Source organism: Lichenostomus cassidix, chromosome 14 (assembly GCF_008360975.1).
Source record: "Lichenostomus cassidix isolate B80296 chromosome 14, HeHo_3.0, whole genome shotgun sequence".
NCBI classification, from domain to species: domain Eukaryota; kingdom Metazoa; phylum Chordata; class Aves; order Passeriformes; family Meliphagidae; genus Lichenostomus; species Lichenostomus cassidix.
This window is the reverse complement of record NC_139495.1, coordinates 15615208-15641519: the sequence shown is the minus strand read 5'-3', so window position 1 is coordinate 15641519 and position 26312 is coordinate 15615208. Positions and strand designations below refer to the sequence as shown.

General features: G+C 44.8%; 1 protein-coding gene and 1 long non-coding RNA gene across 6 annotated transcripts in view; one reads left to right on the top strand and one right to left on the bottom strand.

Moving 5' to 3' along the window:
* The window catches only part of TBC1D24 (TBC1 domain family member 24), a 35132-nt gene extending 17963 nt beyond the window's left edge, over positions 1–17169 (bottom strand). For 2 of the 5 annotated variants that reach the window (XM_085075243.1, XM_085075248.1), the window contains exons 1-3: positions 17103–17169; positions 5131–5367; positions 1158–2192 (exon numbers count right to left, since the gene is read on the bottom strand). In XM_085075243.1, the coding sequence (XP_084931369.1) occupies positions 1158–2116 (959 nt within the window). In that variant the 5' untranslated portion in view covers positions 2117–2192; positions 5131–5367; positions 17103–17169. Of the gene's footprint in view, positions 1–1157; positions 2193–5130; positions 5368–13294; positions 13425–17102 lie in introns of those variants that run through there. The other 3 variants (XM_085075244.1, XM_085075246.1, XM_085075247.1) reach the window with 3 other exon arrangements.
* LOC146430987 (uncharacterized) lies at positions 16501–19017 on the top strand. Its single transcript, XR_014855223.1, has 2 exons — positions 16501–17329; positions 18556–19017. It is a non-coding gene; the product is annotated as an uncharacterized LOC146430987 (long non-coding RNA).
* Positions 19018–26312: the final 7295 nt, after the last annotated feature.

Here is a 26312-nt window from a genome sequence, read left to right as displayed (position 1 = left end):
TCAGCAATGCAGTTGGCTGGAAGATCCTACTACATCAGTGGAGATTTAGAGAAAATGAGACTGTGCCTCTAGAATACCAAGTTCTAGATATCACACTCACTGCCCCAGGGGACTTTTAGAAGTCACCTCTCTTCAGAGGGCAGGGCAGCTCATAAAACTGACCAACACGTAAGAGCTCAAAAATGGTTGGGAGAAATTTTCTGCTGTCAGAGACCTCTGAAAAAACAGAATATGCATCACTTTCCTGCACATACATTTGCACTTGGCAAGATGCTAACTTTGTTTAGATTAATACATTCCTGCCTTTTCTATATCCACGGAGAGGTCTTTCAGCTAAGCTTTTTATTAGTATGACTTTTACTGTCACACTCGAACAGGATTTCATTCCCTAGTTTCAGCATTGGTTGTTCCTACCCTTATTTCTGAGAAGAGCTTGTGATTACACAATAATTTATTTGATTTGTATCCACTCTTCTTTTCCGTGATTCTTTCAAAATTATTTTTTCTAATAGTGCATGAACTTGTCACAAAACAGCCTCAACAGAGGAGGTCAACTCCTACTGTAAGTACTATACGCTTGACTTCCAGGAGGCTTGCAGTCAAATTAATTTAAAAAGTAACCTGTAAATAAGACTTATTTCTTCCTTGCTCCCTCAAAATAGCTCCTCAGTTACGCAAGATGTTCCCAGTTGTGACAGTGCCTTACACTACTGAATTCACAGTACTAGGTAGCATCAAATTGACATTTTTGTAAAAATCTCATATTTAAGAATCAATTTTCACATTTTTGTGGGTATGTTTCTTTCAAGTAATTTATCAGTGTTTTTCCCAACTTTGCTAAAGTGCCTTTTAGTTTAAAAACTGCTTATGAAACACACATTTGAGATATAACACTAGTAATTAATATATACTTGTATAAATTCATTACTGAGCAAGCTATGAGAAACTTCTGTTCCTCTTGTATCATAATACTTCAGTTACACTTCCCATTAAAACCCCAGCAATGCTTGATTTTAGACCTGCTGACTGTTTCTGCAGAGAAAATGCATCAGCAGACACCAGCATGCACTAGTGGAGCTTCCCCACCAGGGCTACCTGACTGCTCCACGCATTGGAAAACCTGGGAGATTGCTCAGCTTACCTGTGCTGAGCCCTACCTTTTCTGTTTGACCGTGATGCCCTTCTGCTGCAAAGCCTTCTCGTTGGCCATCTGCAGGAGCTGGATCTCCTTCCGAGAGAAAAGGCGGATAGCAAAGGCCTTTTCCAGGAGCCTCTCTGGGGACACCGACTTGGCAATATCCCTCACGAAGGCTCGGATGTCCTGCTGGATGCTATCAGACTCCATGGGCTGCCCAGCTCTGACTTTGTGAAAGAACTTCAGAAGAGCCAGTGCGACACGATAGAGAACTTTGTAACCTTCCACCAGGAACACATCAAAGATCCGTGTGATGTATGCCATGGGCAGCTCTCCGAAGAGCCACCGCTGCCAGTCTGAGTACACCTCCAGCACATCCTCGGACACTGCCACCATCAGCTTGTGGGCCGCCTGACAATACTTGTTCACCAGGTCCCCGAAAGTCATGCAGGAAGACTCAAAGGCCAGGAACGTCTGGTCGATGAGCCGCTTGGACGGGTCATTGCAAGCCAGGATGCGACAGACCTGCTCGAAGCACTCAGCCTCGTCCTTGCTGTAGTGCAGGAGCAGCGCAATCACCGAGGGCAGCGCTGGGCAGAAAGAGATGTCCGGGAACTGATTTGCAATGCACAGAATGATCTTCCTGATGGCCCCGATGCCCTCTGCGTTCAGGCAGTATGTGGGGATCAGGCTGTTGTCCACGAACTCTGGCAGTGGAAGGGAGCTGCTGTTGCGTTTTCCAATGATCTTCACTACAATGTCCCTGTACACGTTTGCATCTGGGGTCACTGTGCGGCACGGGATATTGCTGATGAGTTTGTGGTACACTTTGGCTCTCAGAGAGTGGTTTTTGGCCCAATAGCCCTGCCGAGCCAACTGCTTGAGCTCGTGGAAGTCTGTGCAGGTGAGCTCTTTCGTATCCTGGCTCTGGGCACTCACATCCATTTTGTCCCAGTCCACAAAGCGGCCGTATTCATCCATGGCTCCAGGAGAAGCAAATCACATAAATCATGAGAACAGAGACCTTAGTTAGTCATTGACAGACTCCTGGATTTCTCTGCGAAAGGAAGTAGAAAACCAGAGGTTTGTGTAACAGATAATCTCTTTGTTTTCTTTATGAAGACATACATGTACATAAATGTTCCTGCAATGGCAAAGCTGTTTTCTAAGACAAAGAAAGTTAAAAATTACTTTTTACTTTTAAGCCAAACTTTTCTTCCGTTCTGTCAGTAACTCCTAATGCAGTAATTGATCAATGGCCAACCAAGAGGCTGATCCTGAGGACAACTCCCCAGGAAATTCATTTTCCTAACTGAAGGTCCAAGCTGAGGCATGGATCTTTATGTTAACATCTCACTTAAGAGAAGACTCTCACTACAAAAAAATATATTGCCAAGTCTGTTCAATTTGCAATCTCTCTTTCTAATTCTCTGGGGAAATGTAAGTGAAACTAGAAGGATGCAGTCTCACAAGTAGTTTTTGCTGTTTTGCGTGGCTAGTGAGAAGAGATACTAAGCTCCTACTAACCACAGCCATGTCCTCTTTGTCTTTTCTTTGTGCTGGTACTAGCACTTGTGTGACCACAGTCAATGTGATTATCTTGTTAATCCGGTACAATTTTTCCATTGGATAAGTAAGATTTCATCGTGGAAAGGGTGGTCAGATATTGGAACATGCTGCTTAGGGAGGTGGTGGAGTCACTGTCCCTGAACAGTATTCAAGAAATATTCCTGGAATTGTTCAAGAAATGACTGGATGTAACTCTTAGGGCTCTGGTCTACTTGACAAGGTGGTGACTGGTCAAAGGTTGCACTCAATCTTGGAGGTCTTTTCCAACCTCAGTGATGCTGTGTGCAGCTGTACAGTCAGCCAGATCATTGCTAGTGCCAGAAAAGAGAACTGTGGAGGACAAAACTGTGCTTCCTGACTGCAGCACAGGGTCAAGTCAGCTTCAAACACCTTCATCAAAGCACATTTTCTCAGTGCTGCTCTGGACACTGGCCATGCCCTGTCACACAAGCACACAGAAGGTCTCCCATTGGAGAGGCCACGGACACCTTTGTGACAGCACTAGGAGCTGAAACAGCAGGTTCTAACCTCTAGAGCCTCGCACCACATCTACCTGATCTACCAGCTGGCTCCAGGTTCCGAGCACATCTGTGTCCCATCAGACAGTGTGGTTATGACCACTAAAGGCCACATCCAAACCAGCTTTTATCAGTGTGTTGGTTTTCCTTAGCCCAGAACATCAGCAAGGTAACTTCAGGATCTAAGAGAAATTTAAACCCTTCGAAAGCTGTTGTGGTAGGCCTGAAGAAGTGGCTGAAGGGTTGGGAGAAAACACACCCCTGTGTTCATGTGCTTTTGCTTAACCCAGTTTTTGCTAGTGGGTGTGGGGTGGCACAAAGATGGCTCCTGTGTGTCCTGTGTGAAGGTTCTGGAAGTTTTTCACCATGTCCAGCAGAGCCAATCTCTGATGGCTCTGAAGATGATGGACATGTTGTTGGCCAAGCCTGGGCCAATTAAAGATGTTAAGTTACACCCCTGTGATAACATATTTAAGAACAAATGAAAACAATGGGTGCATGCACTTCTTTTTAGCCAGAGGAGGAGGAGGTGAAAATATGTGAGGGAAAACAACATGGAGATGCCAAGGTCAGTGGAGAGGGTGGGGGAGGAGGTGCTCCAGGCCCTGGAGCTGAAAATCCTCTGCTGGCCGTGGAGAAGATAGTGTGTGACTGATTCAGTGCAAAACCAGAAGGGGAGACACAATAAGCTCAACTATCGCAGCAGTGGAGCACTATCTGCCCCCTGCTGGAACCTCTGCCCATGTGCCCTCAGTGCTGGACTGGAGCTGGGAACATGGCTGTGAATGCTGCATACTCTGCCAAGACATACAGTCCTCATAAAATGCAACAGGCCTATAAAACTGTTTTGTCCAATTAAGATATTATATAGCAAGGTAAAATAAATGAAAACATTTACTGAAAGGCTTCCAAAGAACTCTTAGTCATTCCTGTATTGACAGACTGAAAAATGCATGGAACTTGACATTTATGAGCATGGTCTTCCATAAATCAGGTGCTTTAAAATGATTTGAAACTCCTAAGATAGACATACTATCAAGACAGGAGATCTCATCCTCCTAGCTTCACTGCAGGAAAGTAAATCAAACATTTTGCCTGAAGCAGCCATACATTTAATCCAGACAGTTTTGGATTCTGAGTAAATGCTAACCTGGGTATTTAGGAATCACATGCAGAAAGTCCCAGATTTAACTCCTCTTTTAAAAGTTTGGCAGCAACATACAAGAGCTTTTCAGAGAAGGCTTTTGGAAGGCTTCTCTACCATACTTAATTCAGTTTTTTAAAAAAAAAAAAAAAAAGAAAAAAAGTCTTCTTTTAAAGAAGACTTCTTTTAAAGAAGACTGGTTTTGGATCATCTTTCTTATAGTGTGTCCTAGGTTGCAATATTGATGTAGTTAAGTATTCTATTACCACCAGCTGTGGGCCATTAGCTGCTATCACCCACTCCGGATGACAGGCAATGGGCCATCCGTTAGCTATTATCACTTGCTAATGACCCACCCCGCATGACAGGCAATGGGCCATCAGGGACCCACCGTGTGACTCATGGACTTATCTCATCCCATTGTGAGATGCTCTGCCGAAGAGGGAGGAGCCAGGTGTTCCCACCTGGATATAACCTGGCCTTGGAACTGCCTGAGCTAGCCCTGTCTACTGGGTTCCCAGAGGACCAGAGCTACTAGTGGATCTTCAGCTGGAGACTAGACCTTCACAGGATCACCGCTTCAACTGGACTACTTCAGTTGGACTGCTACTACCACCCTAACAGGGTGTTAGGTTGTATCTGACTTTGTCAGTGCTTTTCCTTGTATTATTTCACTTATTTTTAATTTCAATCTTGACTTGTGATCTCCCACTGGTTTGTTTTCAAACCAATACATAGTGTAAGAGCAAAACAGAAATGCTCACCATTTCTTGTTGTTGCATTCTTCCACATCTAAAACTAATTTTCAGACTGTAATTAAAGGAGGCAACACATTATCCTGACTCCAGTTCTGAAAGTCAAATATCTTACAAGGTTCAGCTGTGGGGTCTCAGTGTGAGCTGAGCATGTGTTTCCTGGAGATGCAGTAACAGCAGGACACCAGTCCATCGTGGAACCAACATCACCTCCAGGGACGTTAACGTTTTTCTGTCATTCTCCACCTGGGAATCACAGAAACACTCATTATTTTTAATTCAGATCCTAGAACAAGGTCCTTGCGCAGAAGAGAAATTTAATCCTACTGTGCAGTGGCCAAAGCATGGGGAGATGAACCATTCTGTTCCTGGACACTTCAGCATAGAAACTATCACTGCCCTGTGCTTGCTGGAATCTCCAGCGCACTTCCACCTTCTACCACCATCCCTTGGGAGCTGCTTATATTTATATTTGGGAGAATTAAGTAAAATGTCTGTCATACAAACAACTTCTAAGACACCCAGATTCATCTTGGCTGTCTCTTTTTTTTCCTGTAAACTTTCTTCTCCTGTCTTATTTTCTAAGATGCGCAGGCATATTTAGAGGCTGCATCAGTCATTCTTCACTCAAGCAATTATTGCCCATTCCAGAAACTAATGAATTTGACGTGTATATGCTCCTGAAGTTCACTGAAATCTGTGGCTAGAGGATAGCAGTCAGACTATCGCAAGTTTTAATTTGAGCTTACAGTTTTATACATACTTTGGCTGGGACAAATCTGCAGGGTCTGCAAGTAGGCCTGGCGGCTTATGCTTTTCACAGCTCTAGATGCTGCAATAAAATGTGACAGCAAAGCAATTGGTCATCATCAAGGCTGCCAGAGCATGACCAGCTCTTAACTGTGCTTGCAAAACCAACAGAACTTGTGTGCTTCAGTGTAATGGTGCATAGCTCCTGACACCATGCCAGCAGCTACTGTAAGCCAGCAGGCCTTGAACAGGGAGGATTCTCCTTGCCATAGGAGAATACCACAAGAAATCTCAGGAAAATTCCAGCCAGCCTTCATCTCGTCCTGTATTCTTTCTGAATCTTTCTCCCTCCCTCCTGCTGCGCAAGTCCTCTCACTTCTGGCAATTGTGTAAAGAGCAATGTTTAACTTTGGGCCACTTGGAACAGGAGACAGAAGATGTCTCACCCTCACCATTCAAGTGCCAGTGAGTCAGGGCTGTCTCCTGCCCACCCCTCCCACCAAAAGGAAGCAAGCAGGCAGTAAGACGATGTCGCTGTTGAGCAGCTAGCAGAGTAATGAATGCATCGGTTCTCAGTGGCAAGAAGGAATGACCCCTATTGTTTTGATTTCATCACATTTATAGAGTTCTCAAAAGTCACCCAGATTGGTCAGTCAGAAGCCTTCCCCCAGGCCTGATTGGCCAGGCCTGCACTGCCCAAGTTCTGGGACACTGTTCCAAAAACATCCAAACTTTATCTTTATTTACAAAACACAAGAAAACTTCTCATGGGAAAAACTGTGCTAGCCACAAGACTTGTATTTGGAGGGAGGCTGGAGTTCCAGTTGGGGAGTAAAACTAGAGGATGTCTGTGAGACTGCAGTTGTATCACAAAGTCCCATATTCACCTAAACTACCTCCCTTACACATATAAAAGAGGGGTAAGACATAGGCAGAAAAAACTTTTCCAAACAAAATGTTTGTATAAAGATATGGCTAAAGGCAGGCAGAGAGACTCATTTACAGACCCCTTGTTGCAGCAAACCTCCTGTCCTCCTGCTGAAGTAGCTTTAGAGAAGTCACATTGTGGTAAACACCTTCTAACTGGATATAGGGACAAAAGGATGGATGAGCACCTGAACTGCACAGAACTGAAATGCTATCCTATTATGTGTCAGCTTACAGAACTGCAAGGGCATTGTAAAAATTAGCAAAAAAAAAAAAATCCATTATTCATTACAACGATAGAATCAGAATGTTTTGGGTTGGAAGGGACTTTAAGCCCATCTCATTCCACCCTGTGCCATGGGCAGGGACACCTTCCACTAGACCAGGTTGCTCCAAGGCCTGTTCAGCCTGATCTTGGACACTTCCAGGAATGGGGCAGCCACAGCTTCTCTGAGCAGCCACAAAGCTTTAAAGTTCTTTACTTAGGGTAAGCAGTCATTATCCTTTCTAATCAGACTGGCTGTTAAAAAAAACCAGGAATTAGCACAGAAGAACACAACCAGGAGAAAGAGCTTTCTTCTTAGTACCTGCCCCACAATTTGTAGATTGTTAGATTCATTAGTTTATAATGGAGCCTTTCAGTAAGTGCAATATTAAAAAAAAAAAAAAAAAAAAAAAAGCAAGTACACAAGTGAGAAGTAGAAAAATACATACTGAAGATCTGCCAACAATGGCTGCAGCATAGGTGAAAGCTTCTTGAAGTTCAAGTTTTAACTCTGAAGCAGGCAAGTAATCATTACAACTCAAACCCAAGCAAGGACTATGGTAACTGACATGATTTCAAGTTAGTGACTGAATTCTCAGGAAATATTTAGCTTGCTAGTCTAGCCACATTTTCCATTTCATTCCCTTAGCTCTTCCCATTATCATTTTGGCTGCTTTCAGAAATCTGCTGAAAGGTGTCTGAATCTGTATAAAATACACAGCAGTAAAGCCAAAAGTGACAGGCAAATTCCCACACTGCCTGTGAAGAAAAATTCCATGAAAGTGTCTAAAAACACATCAGCAGAAAAAAGGATTCGAATTATGACTCACTTTCAGTGTGGGGAATATACGGCTACAATTTTACTGGAGATAACATGGCTGAGCAAAACTTCAATAATTTTATTATTTAAAATAATTATTTTATTATTGAAGGGCTTTTTTTGTTTGGTTGGTTTTTCTTTCCAAAATGCAAGAATTAGCAAACTGAAATATCTGAACTACAACTAACCCAGAGGACAATTATTTCTTTCAAATTGAGAGTACATGGAATACTCTAGAGTAGTGAAATATTTACAGTCTAAACTCCTTAAAAATAAATTCCAACTTTGGTTAAAGACTGAGATTACATGATTTGATATTGCTTTTAATAAACACAAGGGAGTGTCCTAAAAAAACCCATGCTATAATTAATCAGGAGATCCTTGTCCCCCATTCCATTTAGGTATTCTTGCAACATAGTGTTCTGAAAGTCTGACTATAGTTAAAAAGCTTATTAAGATACAAGGAGCAGCTATACTAGCTAATGTAGCTGCTCTGTAACAGGAACTACCAAACACTGAAAATTACATTTTTCTTCTTGTCCATGGGTAGTTACATGACCTTGGATTCAGCTCTTTGCTATGTGCTGTATAGATACAGTTAGATACCAACAACCAACATTTTGGCAGACATTTTTATAAGGTGCTAACAGAAAGCAAATATTCCCTGTTGCTGCCCTGCAAATCAAGACTAATGCAATCCTCCAGACCTGCAGCATATTGTTTACTGTTTGTATTTCTGAGCAGTGTTATAGGCAGGGAAAAGACTCAAATTTACTCTTTTTCATAACCTTGTTAAACTAATCCATACAGAAGGCACTTGAAGAGATAATGAGAACTGCTTCCTCAAGAATGCTTGCTAGTAGCCCTTTTCCCAGTTAGAGGAAGTTAACCCCAAAAGTCTGAGTAGATGAATTCCAGTCCTTGAGGAATACTCAATCACCTCTGAGATGTTTGCTTCCTAAAGGGAAGTCTGACAGAAGGACAAAGCAACACAGCAAGATAGCAGTAACTGCAGAACAAAAGACAACTGGTAGGCAGCTTCCCTCTCCTCCCCAGGTATTTCACTGCATCCTGCAGCTTTTCCAAGCCCAGACTTACAGCAGCACACCTTGACATCTCTGTAACATGGATCTGGAAACAAGACTGGATACCACTGTTTCCCCTGCACCCAAATACCTCCTGATCAGAAGCACAGTTAGTCACTTGTACAGCCTCAGTGATGTGCTTTGCCACCCCTCCCTGGGGCAGATGTGTTTCAGAGCTGGAATTAAACACTCCATTTAGCATTAGAAAGGAACCAACTCATCTTGTGCACAGAGTGTTTTGGAGCACATGGCTGCATGGAGTGATGATCCCTTCCAGCAGAGTACACAGAGCTCGATGGATTGCTTTAACGTGGTTAAACACAGTTCGATTTCTGTGATGTGCCCTGGGCACTGTGTACAGCACAAGCCAGGCACCAGGATAAAATTCCTGATAATGTTCTATTACAATTTTAGCAATAGTGTGATAGCAGATTATTAACTGCCACCTGCTGGGTTTTTGATATGTTTTTAAGACAAAGTCTAGAAACGTCTCAATTTCCTAAGTAACTGATAAAAACCTGATATCAGAGCACTCTACAGGGCAAATACTTTCAGGCATTTAGATGATTTCTCTTGGGATATTGCCACTGCACATGAAGCACAGTCACAGACAGTTTGTGTTTTCATTCTTAGGAATATACTATCACCTTCTTGAAGAGTCTTTAAATTATCTGTAATTAATTTGTTGTGCACTTTATTGCAGTCTAAAGTTCAGACACTCATTCAGACACATAGCAGTTCTTCACTGCTGGGCAGGTAAGTGTCAGTAGCTTATATTTAGGAGAATGTGCATGCCATAGAATCATGGAATGGTTTTGATTAGAAGAGACCTTAAAGATCATTTCATTCCACCCCCTGCCATGGAGGGACACCATCCACTAGCCCAGGCTGCTCTAAGCTCTGTCCAGCCTGGTCTTGAATACCTACAGGGATGGGGCATCCACTTTTCTGGGAAACCTATGCCAGTACCTCACCACCCTCTGTATAAAGAATTTCTTCCCGATATCTAATTTAGATATATCTCATAGCTGAAAGCATTTCAACATAAAGCATCCCCTCCTTCCCATCCCTGGGTTGGGATGACACAAGTACTTCTGATGTCCAATCCCTGTGGGCACTGTGAGCTGCACTGTGAGCTGCACTGTGAGCTGCGCTGAGCATTATGACACCATAAAGGCATAAAATAAACATGCAGAACCAAACAAGAGAAAAGTCTCAGGAAAAACACAACACATTTGTGTTGAAAAAATGGAAGAGGAAAGAAATGGTTAATGGCTCCACAAAGGGTCAAAAAGGCTAAAGAGCAGAGCACCGTAAGAGGATACTGGAGGTAAATGTTATCAAAGCCATAGATCAGTAGCTTTCCCTCCTGCCTACATCATAAAAACATACAAGGAACAAATAGTAAAATTAAAGAGAGGATAATTCCTACCTTTTTTCCCTCCAGACCAAAAGAAAACTGCATTTAACCAGCAAAGCTACTTTACATGATGCATTAAAACTTATCCATTAAAAAAAGATATCTGTCAAAGTAGTGCAAAAAAATCAATACAATTTCCCTACAATATTGTCTGTTTTCCTTCTGGTCCTTCCAAACCATAAGCCTGAAAAAATCCCTCATGTTGTGATAATTTTTCTTCTTCCCTTTATTTCAATAATGGAAACATATCTCCCTTCAATAGCAAACTCTGACTCTGAACATGCAATCTTCATTCTTATTATTTTAACTTTCCCATAAAACCTCAGTTTATATCTTTCTCTATTTAGAAATACAGTTAACTACATAGAAACAAACACAGTGTTGACTGTCAGTGAAGAACTTGACATGGTACCAAATCCATACACAATAATCCAATCCCTTTTTCATCTCTGTTGCATTGGATGCTGTCAGTTTGACATCTATCACCTTGAGATCTCTTTCCACTACATTTACTGGCAGAAAAGCATTTTTAAATATCTGTGCATTGAAATGTTTTCCTCATGGATACAGTGTCTACACTGGTTTATGTCGAACACTGATTTATTTATTTTCCTATTATCTAAGCCAGAAGGTGCAAGAACATCTACTCTGCAGGTGCATGCAGCCATGTTTTATTTCTTATACGTTTAGAGTTTCTTCAGGTCCAGAACAGCAGCTGACGAATAGAAATACAGGTTGATTTTCACAAGCAGAAGACAAAATCTGAGATACCAGGAAAGGGCATTCCTAGGAGAGACATTTGCCAAGAAGCCTTTTTTGGTCCATGGCAATGTTCCATGGCTTCATTAGCATGAAAAAGCCATTCAGTGGCTGAAGAGCACTCACCTCCTACACTGCTCCTCCCACTGCCTAAGCAGTTCCCACAGTACCTGATTATTCCTTTTCCACAGTTGTTGTGACCAGGTGTCCCATCAGAGTGCCCGGGGAGTTTTCTCTATGGATTATTTGGTTTCTACCCTGGGCCAAGCTGCTTGAACGCTTCACTTCGAAGTGCAAGCACGTGCAGGTCCCAAAGCCATCACAGCCTGACTACAACTTAACAAGCCCCTCAGCTAAGAGGCATCCCCGGGCCCAGACTGCCATGGCCTGTCTTCCACTGGGAAAGAGTGTGGGAACTGCTCTATGGAGAGGGACACACCTTGTTACAAAGCCCCACACACTTTCCAGTGGACAGCCCCAGAACTCTCCATGTCACGACTTATACCATGCTGCAACAATGGCTTTTGTATCACTCTGTTCCATAAAATAGTAGCCTCTTTCCATGTATCATTTAACAATGTATCTAATATGCCTGCCCAGGTAGAACCACGAGTCTCGCCCACTGGCTCAAGGGAAGTATTTACTGCTCAAGTGATGTACAAGCGGAACTAGCTCATCACAGTCCCAGAAGTAACTTGCCAATGCAAATATATTTTCCCCTGAAATATATATACACACACCCACAAAACATACACTGCACTGTACATATTGTATACACACAACATAACAAATATACATCCCACTTTTGAAAACTAATGCTCAAATTAATGTCCCTCAAAATAGTCATATTTATAAAAAATACATTCAACACAGATGAATGTTGGGCATTTTCTCTTGTGAAAGGTTCAAAATATGAATGGTGCCATTTAAAGTCTGTTAAGGAAACCAGCCAATGTTCTAATTCCCCCCATCATCTTTAAAACAAAACAAAAATACAATTTAATCAAATATCAGTGTGGATACTTGTGCCAGTTTAATTTTTCTGTAAAATTAACTGATAGGACATGTTTATAGTGATTAAGACCTCTCAGTGCAATATGTGAATATACAAAGCCTTAACAGACAATGCTGGAGAGCTTAAGGGGTACCTAAATCAGGAAATGGGTGGATGAAGTGGTAACCCTGGTGTAATGGAGCACACAAGTCCTTAATCTTTGCCGAGCCTACAGAAATCACTGCACACACTCATTGCCTCTGTAGTAAGCAAATGGAGATGTACACTTTATTCATGCCAGCAGTTATCCCTACAGCTTGTTTACTCCGTGGTACATCTGTGCTCTCATTATTTCATCCAGCAGCTAAAAACGGGGTAGGAAAATCTTATAATCTCAGACTATTTCATTATTGTCTACACTAAGTGCAAGGGCACAGCATTTTTCTCCTGGAAAGCAGAAGTCAATTTACAGTAAGATGAACATATAAAAATTAAAGTTGTTTTACTCAGAATTTATTTTCTTTCAGCTCTGCAAACCTACAGATTTTGTTCCTTTCTTCTGACAGTGCTCAGGAGAAAAGCTGCAGTAATCTGGTATGCCTACCAATGAATTAGCCTTTCCTGAAATGAAGTGTAGATTACCCTACACAGGGGAGATATTCAGACACCACCACCAAGCCAGTTACAACTACACTTTACAAGTAAAGGAGAACATAAGCTCAGCCAACAACTCCATTCCAGGGAACAGGAACAACACATTGCTTTATTTTGTTACTTATTTCTGTCATCTTTCTAAACTTATGCTCTATTGAAAGTAAAAGAGTAGCAACAAACACTCCTGTGCAGCAGCAAAGGTACAGAAACAGCATCTCATAATGAAAAATGGGCCAGTGTGGAATCCCAAACTCATCCTGCGTTATCTTGGTTGTGATTTTAAAACCAAAAGGCATTTATAATAACTGATTGGCTGCCAAGTTATAATTTTACTATTAGTGTACACTGCTAATCTTTTGGTCTTACTAGGGGGAGAACTTTGGGGGTACTGGCCCTGTTACAGAGTTCAGGGTCCGGAGCACAGGATTTACAAGAAACTTTGCTGTTGAAGATGTACCCATGTACTTGGTCTGAGCAAATCTGAAGGGATTTAACACACCTGACACACCTACTCCTCTCTCCAGTGGCACTTCACTGGCCAATGTATTCGAGGTCTCCCACCTGGAGGATACAGGCATACAGAAATGTAAAACAGGAGCAGGAATCCTGTCTCCACACGGTACCAGATTAGAAAACAAACATAAAAAATAACTTGTAAAAAATTAAACTGGTTTTTAAACAATGCACTAGGCAACACTAATGTGCATCAGGTGCACCAGTGACCTCCATACCTTTAAAAAAAAAGGTATCTGCATGCACAGCTTCCAACCTTCATACTTGAAATTGTGCTATAGAAAACAAGGTGACAAATATCCTCACAGCAGGGAATAACAGCTAATTAACCACATTATTAAAGTGCTTGCAGCATAAACAACTCATGTCAGTCTCTAAAATCACAAGCAAGATTACTGCTTGTGGCAGCTGTGTCACAAATACTTTTAGCTCCCCCTCTCTATACAGGATGCACAAAGTCTGCATTAAACAGGCAACCTCTGGAAAGTGCCTCTCTTTCTGGGACCAACCGGTATTTGCTGCACAGGTACATGATTTTAGAATTCCAGCTCTGCAGTGTTTAGATGCCCAGTTCTGAAACAAACCCAACTATACTCTGAAGATATGCAGTGGGCTATGGGGTTAGAACAGTTGATCTGCTGAGATTTGGTATCTGGCCTTTGTTCCATTAGGTAGAAAAAATCAAACTAATCTGAACATTATTTTTCTATTCAAATGATTAATACTCAGCTGAGCAGGTTTGGCCATAACCCAGTACAAGGTTCCTGAAACACAGTCACTACAACAACTTTGTGTACAAGTTATTTCTCCCCTAAGTTGTTTTCCCCATAAAAACAACAAAATAATCCAGTGTTGGTACAGCTACACCGAAGTCACACTTATTTGGTAACATAATCAGGAGAGGGAGAAAGGTTTTAAACTGACAGAAAGTAAGTTTAGCTTAGATATTGGGAAGAAATTCTTTCCCGTGAGGATGGGGAGGCCCTGGCACAGGCTGCCCAGAGCAGCTGTGGCTGCCCCACCCCTGGAAGTGTTCCAGGCCAGGTTGGACTGGGCCTTGGAGCAACCTGTGCTAGTGGAAGGTGTTCCTGCCTATGGCAGGGGGTGGAATGAGATGAACTTTAAGGGCCCTTCCAACCCACTCCATGGTTCTGCGCTGATGTAGCTGCCTACACACCCCAAGCACCATTCAACACACTCCTTAACACAGACACTGGCAGTCTACCAGATTTGTCCAGAGTATCTTTCCTGAGACAGTGAGAATCAACAGCTCATGGTCTTTTGCAACACATCTGAAAGCTCAGGCAATTGTCCTCCAACTGCAGAAGTTTAAGAAGGAGAACAAATGAGTCATATTAAAGCCTAACAGTGTGAACACCACAGATATAAACACTTCAATATACTAATATTAGAGAAAAGATTTGAGTCCGGAACTGGACATCACCAGCACACATTCCCACTAATACATGTGGACTCCAAGCCAGTCAATCATTAATTACAGTGCAATAAGGTCTATTTTTGTATCAGGTGACTGTCTGGTCAAGTACCAAAGCAGGAAATGGCTCAAGAACACCATTACTGCAACAAAATCCATTGCACCCGCCAACACCCCCCTACTGCAGGCTCTTGCAAATAAACCTGAAAATAAAGGCACCCCCAAACAAATTTAAGAGAAACTGTAGTTCTTTAGTTATAGTCCTGATTCAAGGCTGTACAGATGGACTATAAGGAGCTATTTTTCTTTCAGACCATTAACACAGTTTATCTATTTTGAGTGGTAACATACATTTATCTGTGTCTAAGCACACAGCCCAACAGCAGCGGTTCCAACAGCCTCTCCAACCTAACAGGCAGGACAGGGGGGATTCTACAGAGCCAGAAGAACAGTAAGGACCTAACTTATGGTATGTTACTAATAATGTGCTTGTCGACTGTATGTGGCTTCAGCATTAAAGCCAAGGCACTTATGACCGAAACAAATGCTAGGGTAGCATTATCAGATTGTGATAACTTTGGGGTTGGAAATGGTGAGACACGTGTCGTGTGGTTTGCTTTGCTTGCCTTGAATATACAGACAGTTATTTTAGTGTAGGAATACCTTTTTTTTTTCATTTTTCTTTACAGTCCAAATAACAGGGGGATCAGAGGATGGAGGCCCTTAAAGATTTCAGATTAACAGAACAAATAAACAAATACAACCAAGAAAAGAAAACAAAGGTCTCAATAAAAGGAGTGAGCTGGGAAGAGCAGAGGTGCTTAAATATGTGACAGACCCACAAACAGCCTTCTAGAAAGATTTACTTGGCAGCATTTAATTATTAACAGCAAAAAAACCCCCAAAACCCCAACAAAACAAACCAACCAACCAACCAAACAAAAAACCAAACCAAACCCAAACAATTAGAAGCTGTTTTCCTTTGAGTTAAAATTTCTGGCTGCAGGAACACCTGCAAACTTTCAAATATTAATGACAGAAAAGACATCCAGTAGAAGGATTTCCAACAGCTAATTATTGTGCGATAATATCCACAGCTGTTTTGAAAATTACAAAGGATGTAAGTATCATGCATTGCTTGGAAGGAACAGAGAGCTACCATAAAATGTTGCTGGAGTCCTTGGACTCGAGCTATCAGTGCTGTTCCTGAGTAACTATCTTGGAGAAAAGTCTTTTGCAACAGTCTAACAGCTAATGATTACAGAAAGAAGGAAATTCCAACAACAGGGAATTCCCTACTCTGGTATACAGTTCTCTAGATATAATCCATATAATTTCTGTGTTCTGGGTATTCCTGGATGCTCTGAAAATCCTACTGGGATTTCCCGCACGACAGTAAAGCTTTCAGATACTCCAGCTTCATGTAGAAATTGGACATAAAAATATAAGGATTGAGATAATATGGTTCAAACGAGAAGGCCCCACCCCACTTTTCTCTCATCACAAGTACACAGCATCTGTGAGCTGTCATCCCTCTTGCTGCCCTGGGACTTGGAATCAGCTGAGCATGCTGCATCCAGCCGGCTATTGCTCACTTTTTCACAGGCCCAGAGAGACCGAGGAGCACTTGGGCAGGTTCTAGCCAGCACTCTGAACCTGGTGTTTGGTGTGTAACAATTCGCCAGCCCTAATATTCCAACAGCAATTTTCTGTTCTGAAGGATGTGCTGGAAAAACTAATGTGAAAACAAACTCACAACAAAATTCTACTTTAATTACAGAAATTTCAAAAGATAGAAGGCAGAGGCTGCAAAACCCAAGTAGTGGGTTTAGAGAGCTGTCCCTGTGAGGATCCATTGCCCCTCTGCGGGGCGGGCTGGCAGAATACGCGTGAGCTGAGCGTGTTGGGGAGAGCATCACCCGCGATCAGAGGATCCTCTCCGGCACTGACCTGCACCAGGGGCACGCACAAGCCATTTAAGCACCTTCCACCCTCTCCACACACCGAAGCAGCCCCCAGGCGCAGCCTAGAGCCCCCACAGCCCGCTCGTCACAGGGACCAGGGGACAGCGTCCGTCATCAACACCCCCCGGAGGTTCCGCCCTGGGCTCTGGAGCCCGCGGACAGACACAGCGACTGGGGACGCGCCCGAGCCTCCCCCGCAGCTGCCGCCCGCTCTCGCACGGGCATGACCAGCAACCCGCGGCCCGGCCCGACGAAGGCCGGTCTCGGGGCCGGCCCCCTCCGGGTGCCTCCCGACCGCTCGCCGGGGAGATGCCGGCGAGGTGCCACCGCCCGACACAGAATTCCATTCCCCCCAGCTGCCTCCCGGAGCCGCGCTCACGCCTGCCCCGCCTCACCGCTCTCCGCCGCCCTGGGCCGCGTCCGACGGGACGGGGGCGCGAGCTGCCCCGCGCCTGCGCAGAGGGCGCGGCAGAGGCGCGGCGGGCGCGCGCACGCGGGGCGTCCCCGGCCCAGGGGGCGAGGGGGCTGTGAGGGGATGGAGATTGAGGGGAGCGACGGGGGCGAAGGGTGGCGGGGGCTGCGAGAGGATGGGGATCGTGAGAGGTGATGGGGATCGTGAGGGGTGACACGGGCTGCAAGGGGTGACCGGCGCTGTGAGGGGCGCTGTGAGGGGTTATGAGGGTGGCTGTGGGGGCGGCTGTGGGGGCTGATGGGAGCTCTGAAGGATCAGAAGCCTGTGAGGAGGCTGCAGATCAAAGATGAGGGACAGTGAGGGGTGATGAACGGTGAGAGGGGTGATGGAGACTGTGAGGGGTGGTGGGTGGCAGTGAGGGGTAGTGTGGGCAGACAAAGTGGTTGGGGCAGTGCTGTGATAAGAATATAAATATTTGGTAAATAAGAATATGAAAATTTGGTAAAAAAGAAACCCCTTGTGATCCAGCTGATTGTTACAGATCAGAGATGTTTGGGGTGACTGGGCTTAATCTCTGATTATAACCGATTTGGCACTACAAATGGCTGTGTTCAATAGGAACTTGCATGAGCACAGGTTCTCAAACAGGGCATGTTTGATACTGTGAGTCTGGTAATGTTCAATAAGAACTTTTGCTGTCACACATTCGTGAATAGTGTGCTTATTGAAGCAGCAGAAATACAAGGGGGAATGACAAGGGGGAATAAATGAGAGTAGGTTTTGATTAGATTTTCAGGAGAAACTCTTTACTCAGATGATGGTGAGGGCCTGGCACAGGTTTCCCAGACACGTTCTGCCTGCTCCATCACTGGAAGTGTTCAAGGCCAGGTAAGACAGGGCTTTGAGCAACCTGGGCTAGTGCAAGGTGTCACTGCCAATGGCAGGAGGTGGAACTGGATAGGCTCTAAAATCTCTTCCAACACAAACCATTCTGAGATTCTGGGATTCTATGAAATACAGGTTTGGAATTGCCCTAGATGGATGCACTAGCTGTGATAGAGCTCTAACAATAACAGTAGTATAGTGTTAGCCCAGGTAGTCATCATCATCATAATCTTATGTAGAAGCTTACAATGAATAGTTAGGAGGAGGGAGAGGAGAGTAGCTCATCCACTGTCTCTGAGGTCTTTTAGGCAGTCCTATCTTATGCCTCTGTTCTTTTTTCACATATAGCATGACCTAAGCAGAGAGCAGAGTAACACAGTAATGTGTTGGACTATGTACTTAATTAAGCCTATTAGCATATGCAGGGTTGTGTGTTTTAATATCTAAATAACCCCTAATCAGGAAAAAGGTGGTTTTGTTACTGTTTTTTTTTATGGTGTCCTTTAAAGTTCTGGTCATACAACTTTGTTCTCTTTTGTTCCATTCTTCAGAGCCAGGGCAGGATCATCGCATCTCCACCGGACCTGCTCCTTCAGGGCCTTTCCTGACATCAGCTGTGCAGATCTCTGTCCACAGAGATAACACAAAGGGTACATAACATAGGCTGCAGATAAAGCCTTAGCCTTTGCTTGGCTCCTTGGTCATCATCCCACACACAGCAGCGCTGGGTGAAGAGAACTTAGGCTATGCTTCTGCCCTGGGGGCTAGGAAAAGCTCAGCGCAAATACTAGAAACAATTGTTTCTTTAGGAAAGCTTTAAAATCTGACTGCTTTTGGGCTCAGTACCAATGTGATTTTTTTTTTTTTTTTGCAAAGCCTACAATATCCAGGACAGAAATTGGTTCATTTTCAAAATTAAGGATTTCCATAGTGTTTATTTGACTTAGCTTGGCAGCAGTGCTCTGTTTACGACTGGATAAATAACTGCCACATTAAAGATTATTAACTAGCAATGCTTCAGTGGCCAATAAAGCGCTAATCTTTCAAATGGTGCTGTAAATGTACACAGCTTGGTATGGCAGGATATTGCCAAAGAGATAACAAATCCCTTACCCGGTAGGTTTACAATCTAAAGGAAACCACAAAGGACCACAAGGAAACTACGAAACATGATAATGAAACATAAAACACACAGAGGACTTGGAGCCATTTGCAGCTGCATTTTAAATGGGGTCTTAAAAGGTTTTTTTGTATTTTTCTTAAAGCTACTGGGCAGTGATTAGAGGCAAGATAAAATCCTAGAGTGGTTTGGGTTGGATAGCCCATCCAGTCCCACCCTTTGCCATGAGCAGGGACACCTTCCACTATCCCATGTTGCTCTGAGTTCTATCCAGTCTGGTCCAACCTGGTCTTGAGCACTTCCAGGGATGGGGCAGCCACAGCTTCTCTGGAAAGCCTGTGCCAGGGCATCACCCTTATTGAAAAAACCTTTTCCTAATACCTAGTCTAAATCGCGCCTCTTTCAGTTTAGAATCATCCCCATTTGTCCTATTGCTACAGGCCCTGCTGAAAAGCCTGTCCCCACCTTTCTTACAGGACTTAACACCCCACCCTGTTAAGTCCTTCAGACAGACACAGCAGCCACTGTGACAAATGGTCAGTGAGGTCTTGGGCAGTGCTGTACCCCTGCCTCTGCTGGTGGCCAGGCAGGGCAGTCCCACTGCTCCAAAGGAGGCCTAAGTTCCAAACTGGGGGGAAGCACTAAGCAGTCCTGCTTCCTTTAAGGCTTCCTTGTGACTGGCTAATGCTACTGTGGACAGCTATAAACTCGTGTCATTTCCAGAAGTTGTACTGAGAAATAATTTGTTTATCCAAATATAAATTGGAAATATAGTGCATTATTTTACATTCACTTGTGTTTGATTGTGCAAGGTCCTAGAGGGCACTTCTGCACATGTAAAGCATTATGTTCCTTGTGCTAAATGAAGCTGAACTAGCAAAGAAATCAGGTTTAAGAGGGGGTGAAAGTAGATGGAGGGGTGTGAGGACAGAGATAAGTGTGGGTAGCATTTGTGAAGATTTTGTAGGATGAAAAACATTCCTTTGTCTTCAGCATTTAAAGATCCTTTCACTGTGGTATGTGGGACCTATGTATTTTGTATATTTGGGCTCATGGTGCCCCTCTGAGGTAAAGCAGTGCTGGTATTCTCATGTCCCTCCCAGGAAACTGTGGCAGAGAGGTGCTCACATGAGGCAAAACCAGCTGGGGATTGACAGGCTTGGGAAAAAAGAGCAGGCACAAGGGAGAGGGACTGGACTACTGAACTCTCTCTGCTGAGATGTGAATCGTGATTGGAGCGAAACACTGTTTAGCTGGACAGTTTTTCTCAGTGTTCTGAAAGTAGGAATAATTGAAGGCTCTCTCCAAACTTCTGTCCTGATGCTCAGTGGTGCAAAAGATATTTTAGGAGTATAATGGTGGCTAAAACCTCTGCATTGCCTGACGGTTTAATCGAATTCCAGTACTCTGGGTGCCATAAGGGGATAGAGTTCAAGGAGGCAAAGATAACATAAAGGGCACAGACATAAGTTCAGTATGGGGAAGTCTTTTGGGAGAGAGGCTGTGTGATGGCAGGATAAAAGGAGATAGCAGTGTGGGGACTTGTATGGGCGGTGAGAATGGGAGATGATGTGGGCAGAGTGGATGCAGTGTGCTGTAAAACTTTGGAGGCTGCTTGGTTCTATGAGTAATCTCCCTCAGTCTGTGTTTAGGCTGTTGGGCTGTCTGTGACTGTGAGAGAGAGGGTGAAAACCTTGCTTGAATAGCTGGCTGATGGCTGGTGGAAAACATGTTTATATGCATCTACTCCTCTTCCTGGAGGAAGACGTTCATTGCTGGCAGTTTGACAGAAGCCAAGGAATGCCAAAGCTCCTAAACCCCACAGTGGTTCAAATAAAGAGCAAGACCTGGTGACCCCCTGGGCGTGGGGGACGGTGAGTCTGCAAAGGCTTTCTAGGGATGAAAGAAGGATCTTTGTTTATATCCTTCTGTGGCTAGCACAGGTCTTTCCCATGAGAATTCCTTTTGTGTTTTATAAATAAAGATAAAGTTTGGATGTTATTAAAAACAGTGTCCCAAGATCTGGACGGTGCAGGCCTGGCCAATCAGGCCTAGGGGGAGGTTTCTGACTGACCAATCTGGGTGACCTTTGAAAACTCTATATATATGATGAAATCAAAACAATAAAGGTCTTTCCTTCTTGCCACTGAGAACTGGCTTCTTTACTCTGCTAGCGGCTCAACAGCGACATCCTTCAAGTTCCCAGCATTTTGGAACACTTTCACTTGGCATGAAATAAAGTAGTTCTACAAGTGCAGCGTTGGGTGAAGCCTGTGACCTTTAGGTTTGCGTCTCGATGGTGGCTTCTCTCTCTGGAAACCTGTTCTCTGAAGACCAATAACAAGTGAGCTCATAGTGTACCATTCCTTTGTGTGGGAATGCTATTCTTGAACACACATTTCCCAGAACATACAGGAATGGTAATTTCTCTGGTGCATACAGTTGTATATATCCCATTCTCTTATGAAACCAGGCTCGAGTTATGGACTAGGCACTGGATGTAATGGAGGCTTTTCGGCAGAGGCAGTAGAGGGATGGGAAAGCTGGATTGGGAAGCAACATGAAAGCAAGAAAAGAAATGCAAGTGAGGAATGGCTGAGTGGATGGAATGAGAGCTGTCCTCATGGGTGTCCAACAGCTTTGGAGAAGCAATTTGCACTTTTAGGGTGGGCAGAAGAGCAGTTGGAAGATCACCAGGAAGCACAGAAGGGTCTTATGCCAAAACCTAAGCTGGGCTAATAAAACAGTGGCTTTGCTGGTCCCACAGCAGTGGGGTTTGCCCTGGCCTGCTTGCATGGAAAGCTGATAAGCCTTGGCAAAGTCTGCCCTCCTGTGGGTAAAACTAGGAATTACCATGGGATAATTCAGCAAATCCTTTTCCTATCACACGCCAGCATCTTAATGGCAGGTTTGCTCAGTGGTGTGGATCGTTTCTCTTCCACTTGCAGCAGCGCGACATGGTTCTGCTCCTCTAGATAAGTTACTGATGTTACTCCTGGCAATGTGGGTGAGGCTAAAGCCGATGGTCCCAAAACTGGGAGAGTGCTGGTGTATATTTTAATGACAAAAAAGGGATGCGGTCACGAAGGCAGCCATGCGTTTCTCTGTGACTGCAAGAAGTGCTCTGTGGACTCTGTGTTTCCCATTTGATTGGATGGGTTGCAGCCACCTTTTCCTGTTTCTTTGTCCCATCCTTTGCCCCAGCTATGGCAGTTCCTGCCTTTTGGGGGTGAGCAGTCACATTATACTGTGAATGTGAAGATTTAACTTCTGGGTGATCCCCTTGGTGTGGAGAGGGGATTTGTGGGAAGGGAAATAGCACTTTCCCTTTAGGATGACTTTAATCCCCCTCCTCTGTGAGGAGACTGTGCTAGTGTGTGGTATGCTCCCAGCATATTGCACCAGGTATTCCAGAGTGTGATGTTGCTTGTTAGGATGCAGCTTTGGCTGCGGGTCCTGCTGTGGTGTTCCATACCTGGTAGGGTCCAGTCCACAGAGATTCCTTTGTCTGCTGGGTCTCTTTGGGGCACTCTTGCCAACCTCTGACTCTTGAGGAGGAGAGTTCACTGCAGAAGGATCTTGCACATGAGAATTTGCTTCCATCCGTGGGGTGCCTGCCTGATGACCTGTGGGATCTTGGGGAATAACTCATGATCCAAGGACTTTTCCTGGGAAGGTGACTCTGAAGGAGTTTGGTTTATTCCCAAATGCAGGACTATCCTATAAGCTCCAGGGACTGTTGGTCAGTCAGTCACATGCTACAGACATGGACCGATAACTAAATGTTGCTTCATTTATGCCCTGCACTGTCTTTGATGTTGGCTTGGCCCCCTTTTCTCCTCTTGCACTCCTTTGCACCAGTTTAAACACACCACTGCCTTTTCTCAGGGGGCTCATTGGCTTGCATCCGGCAAAGCTGGACTTGGATTTTAGGAATTGGGATCCCTCATGGCATCTGTTGTGCTTCTGTCTAGGCTGCTGGCTCTGGGTCTTTGGGGTCTCTGGTGCATTTGCCTCATAGTGTGATAGAGTGGGAGCAGTGAGGGACCTGCAGAGTTCACAGCAGAGGTGGTTGGACAAGTAAGTGCAAAACCAGGCTGTGATTCCATGGCTCTGCTTTTTAGAGATCTGAGAATAGGCTGAGCCTGCCTGGGTGAAAGATGAGAGGGTATGGTGTCCAGAGGGCCTCTGCTTGGAGAGGGATATTGTATGTTCCAGCCAAACAGCCAAGGCAGGCTCAGCTCTCAAGAGGGCTTTACATCAAAATCCATGGCACTGGGTGCTCTCAGGCCTGCCTGTATTCTCCTCTAAGGCAAAGCAGAATTTGCAATTAGTGTTTCCAGAAGGTGTGAAATGGAGCTGGAGCAAAAGCAGGCTCGATGTTGCTGTGGCCCAAGCCTGGTCCTTGCAGCCTTCGCACCTGTGCTGGAGCGTGAATTGCTGCTCTGTGCTGGTGCCCCTCACCCCTCCACACACTGTTTTCATTAGTGTGTGCTCTTTGGTTAAGGACCGTTCTCACATCCAGCTGAACAAACACTTTCCACCGTGTGTAAAATCCAGCTTGGTGCTAATAGGAGTCTCCCCCCACCTTCCTCCCTTCCTCCCTCCCTTCTACCACCTTTTCTGCAGTTGGCAGGACAAAAAAGTGTCACTATTACCTGACTTATTATCAGCACGGGACTGTAATTTATGACATATGCTTGGTAAAGTGCTATGCTGGAAACATTTATGGCCCTCTTCAAGTCCTGTAGGGTGGTGGGGAGGGCAACAGCTGTGGAGAGGAAGCCAGTTGTTCCACCCTTGCAAAATATTGCACAGTCCAAAAGCTTCCTCTGCCTTCTGACAGCAGTGCTGTGGGCAGTGGGCTCAGCGCACTGCCCTGTCAATGTCAGAGTGGGTGGAGACACCAATGCCCAGAGCAGATGCAAGGTTTTTCTGTCCTTAGGAAACACAGTTTCTTCCATTGGGCATTTATCAAATTCCCCATCTTCATCACTTTTAGTCCTGTACAATCTTACCCTTCAGGCAGGATCTCAGATCCTGCCTCCCTCATGTTCCTCATACAAATGGCACCACCCCTTTCCTGCCCAGGTTTCATGGTCCTGTTCTCTTGTGAGAGGGAGTGCAGAAGCTGCCTCATGAGGCAGGTCCAGCATAGGAGCTGTGAATAATTCCTCCAAAAGACAGGCATTACAGCGGGACAGCTGCCCTCCAGCAACCAGGTTCATGCTCTGTCTGAAGGAAACAACCTGATCATTTAGTTCTTCATGCCTGGATTTTACCTGAAAATGTGCTGTGGAGAGAAGGGGGCAAATGAATTGCCATTGTTGTAGGTGGGCTAGATTTGAATAGCAGTCTAAGGGACAAAGGAAATTCATTCCTGGCAGCAGTGACTTTTCTAGTGGTTGAAGAGAGATTTGTGAGAAATGGGACTTTATATCCCAGTCTTGAGATGAGTGGTAAGGAAATTTGGCACAGGAAGGAGTTTTTGACACTGGGCTGTTTGCTGATTACTGAAAAGTTAGTGCTGGCTGTTGAGCTCCTCTCAGGAAAACCTCATCATTCATCTTTGGAGCTTGGCTGTCTGCCCTGTCCACTTGTCGTGATTCAAAGGATGGGAGCAGAGATCATCCAAACCATTTCCCAGCTCTAGGAGCACACTTTCCCTGGAGCTGCTCAGTTAGAATGAGCATGTGCTTGCCTGCAGTGAGCCAGGCTCTCTGCTTCCCCTCTTCTCTGTGGGGAAGGATCATGTGGCAGTTTGTCCTCTTTGGTTCAGGCATTGCCAGCTGCTGAGTGAGAAGCAGGTCTCTGCAGCCTTCTGCTTCAACAGTGCGATGTGTGCATCCATATGCTGGAGCTAAAGGAGATGTTCTGGCTGTGGTTAAGTCCTGGATGCTCTCTGCTACTTGCTATCTGAAGGTTTGCAAGATAAAGCCTTGGGAGCTGGATGACACAAGGACACATGCAAAGCCCACAATGCCAAGCTAATGCTGCTTCCAGAGTCATCACCTCGAGCTGCTCTTATTTCTGGACATCTTGTCCAAAGGGTCCCAAGGCTGAGGTTCTGGGAGAATGCCTTGAGCTGGAGTTGCTTCATTCCTGCTGTGGTTGGACAGAATGTGTGTTTTGGATGGCATTTATTTCCCCAAATAGTAGCTATGTAGAAGTTTGCCATCTGGTGTAATTTTGTCCTCTGAGCGCCATCTGTCCTGTGCAGTGGGGAGAGACTGAAGCGTTCTGTGAGTGAATCAGCTCATTTTGTCTTAAACACTGTTGGGTGGAGCAGATTGCTCTAGAGCTGATTCTTCTTCTTCTCACTGGAGCTTAGACACTTAGGTGCCAAACTGGATGCTAAAATCAGGGGTGAGTACCACCCCTTTCACTTTTTGTGTGAGGGAGGGATTGTGGGAAACTCACATCATCTATGGGATCTGAGCCACCTTTTGGCCTTGTTTCATTGGCTGAGTTCCAGACAACCCATGCCCAGGTCAAATCTCTACCTGGATCCTAGAAAGACCCCCCCTTTTTTGGTGAGAATCAGATGGGTGGAGCTCGATTCTGCTGAAAACAGGGAAGAACCACAACCTTGAAAGGTTTCCCAGTGTCCTGCAGGGGGAAAGCTGTTTAGCTGACAATAAAACCTCTGCTGAGTGTGAGATTATTCAATGGGAAAAGGTGGAGGAAAATGGCAAAAAATGGCAACCTGTCTTAAGAGAGTTCACTGTATGTGCACCTGATAAAAATCGTAACATGGGATCAGCTTTCTTCTCTGCTTGCTCAGCTTTTGGCATGTGTAACCAAGCTCTGGCGGGCAGGGCAAATTTCCTTCTCCCCGGGGTCGTTAAAAAAGACCATTTCCCCATTTAAAGAGTGGAAGGGAGGTGAAGGATGGAAAGGGGAGCTGAGCCAGGCAGCGGGTGAGCCCTGCCCATGCTGCTTCATGAGTTAGCTCTCCCACCCCCACCGCTCTCCACAGCGTTAGGCACGTGGGATTGAGGGGGGCTGGATGGATATGAAAGCAAACACACATCTGGAAGTTCCTCCAGTTAATTGGGCAATTATTCATACCACTCTTGCTGGAAGCAGCCTGGTACTGCTGAGCCAAAACCAACAACAACAACAGACCGTGGGCATGCTCCATCCCTGCTTGGAGTGGGGAGGCTTGTGTGGCAAGGTGGGGCTGTG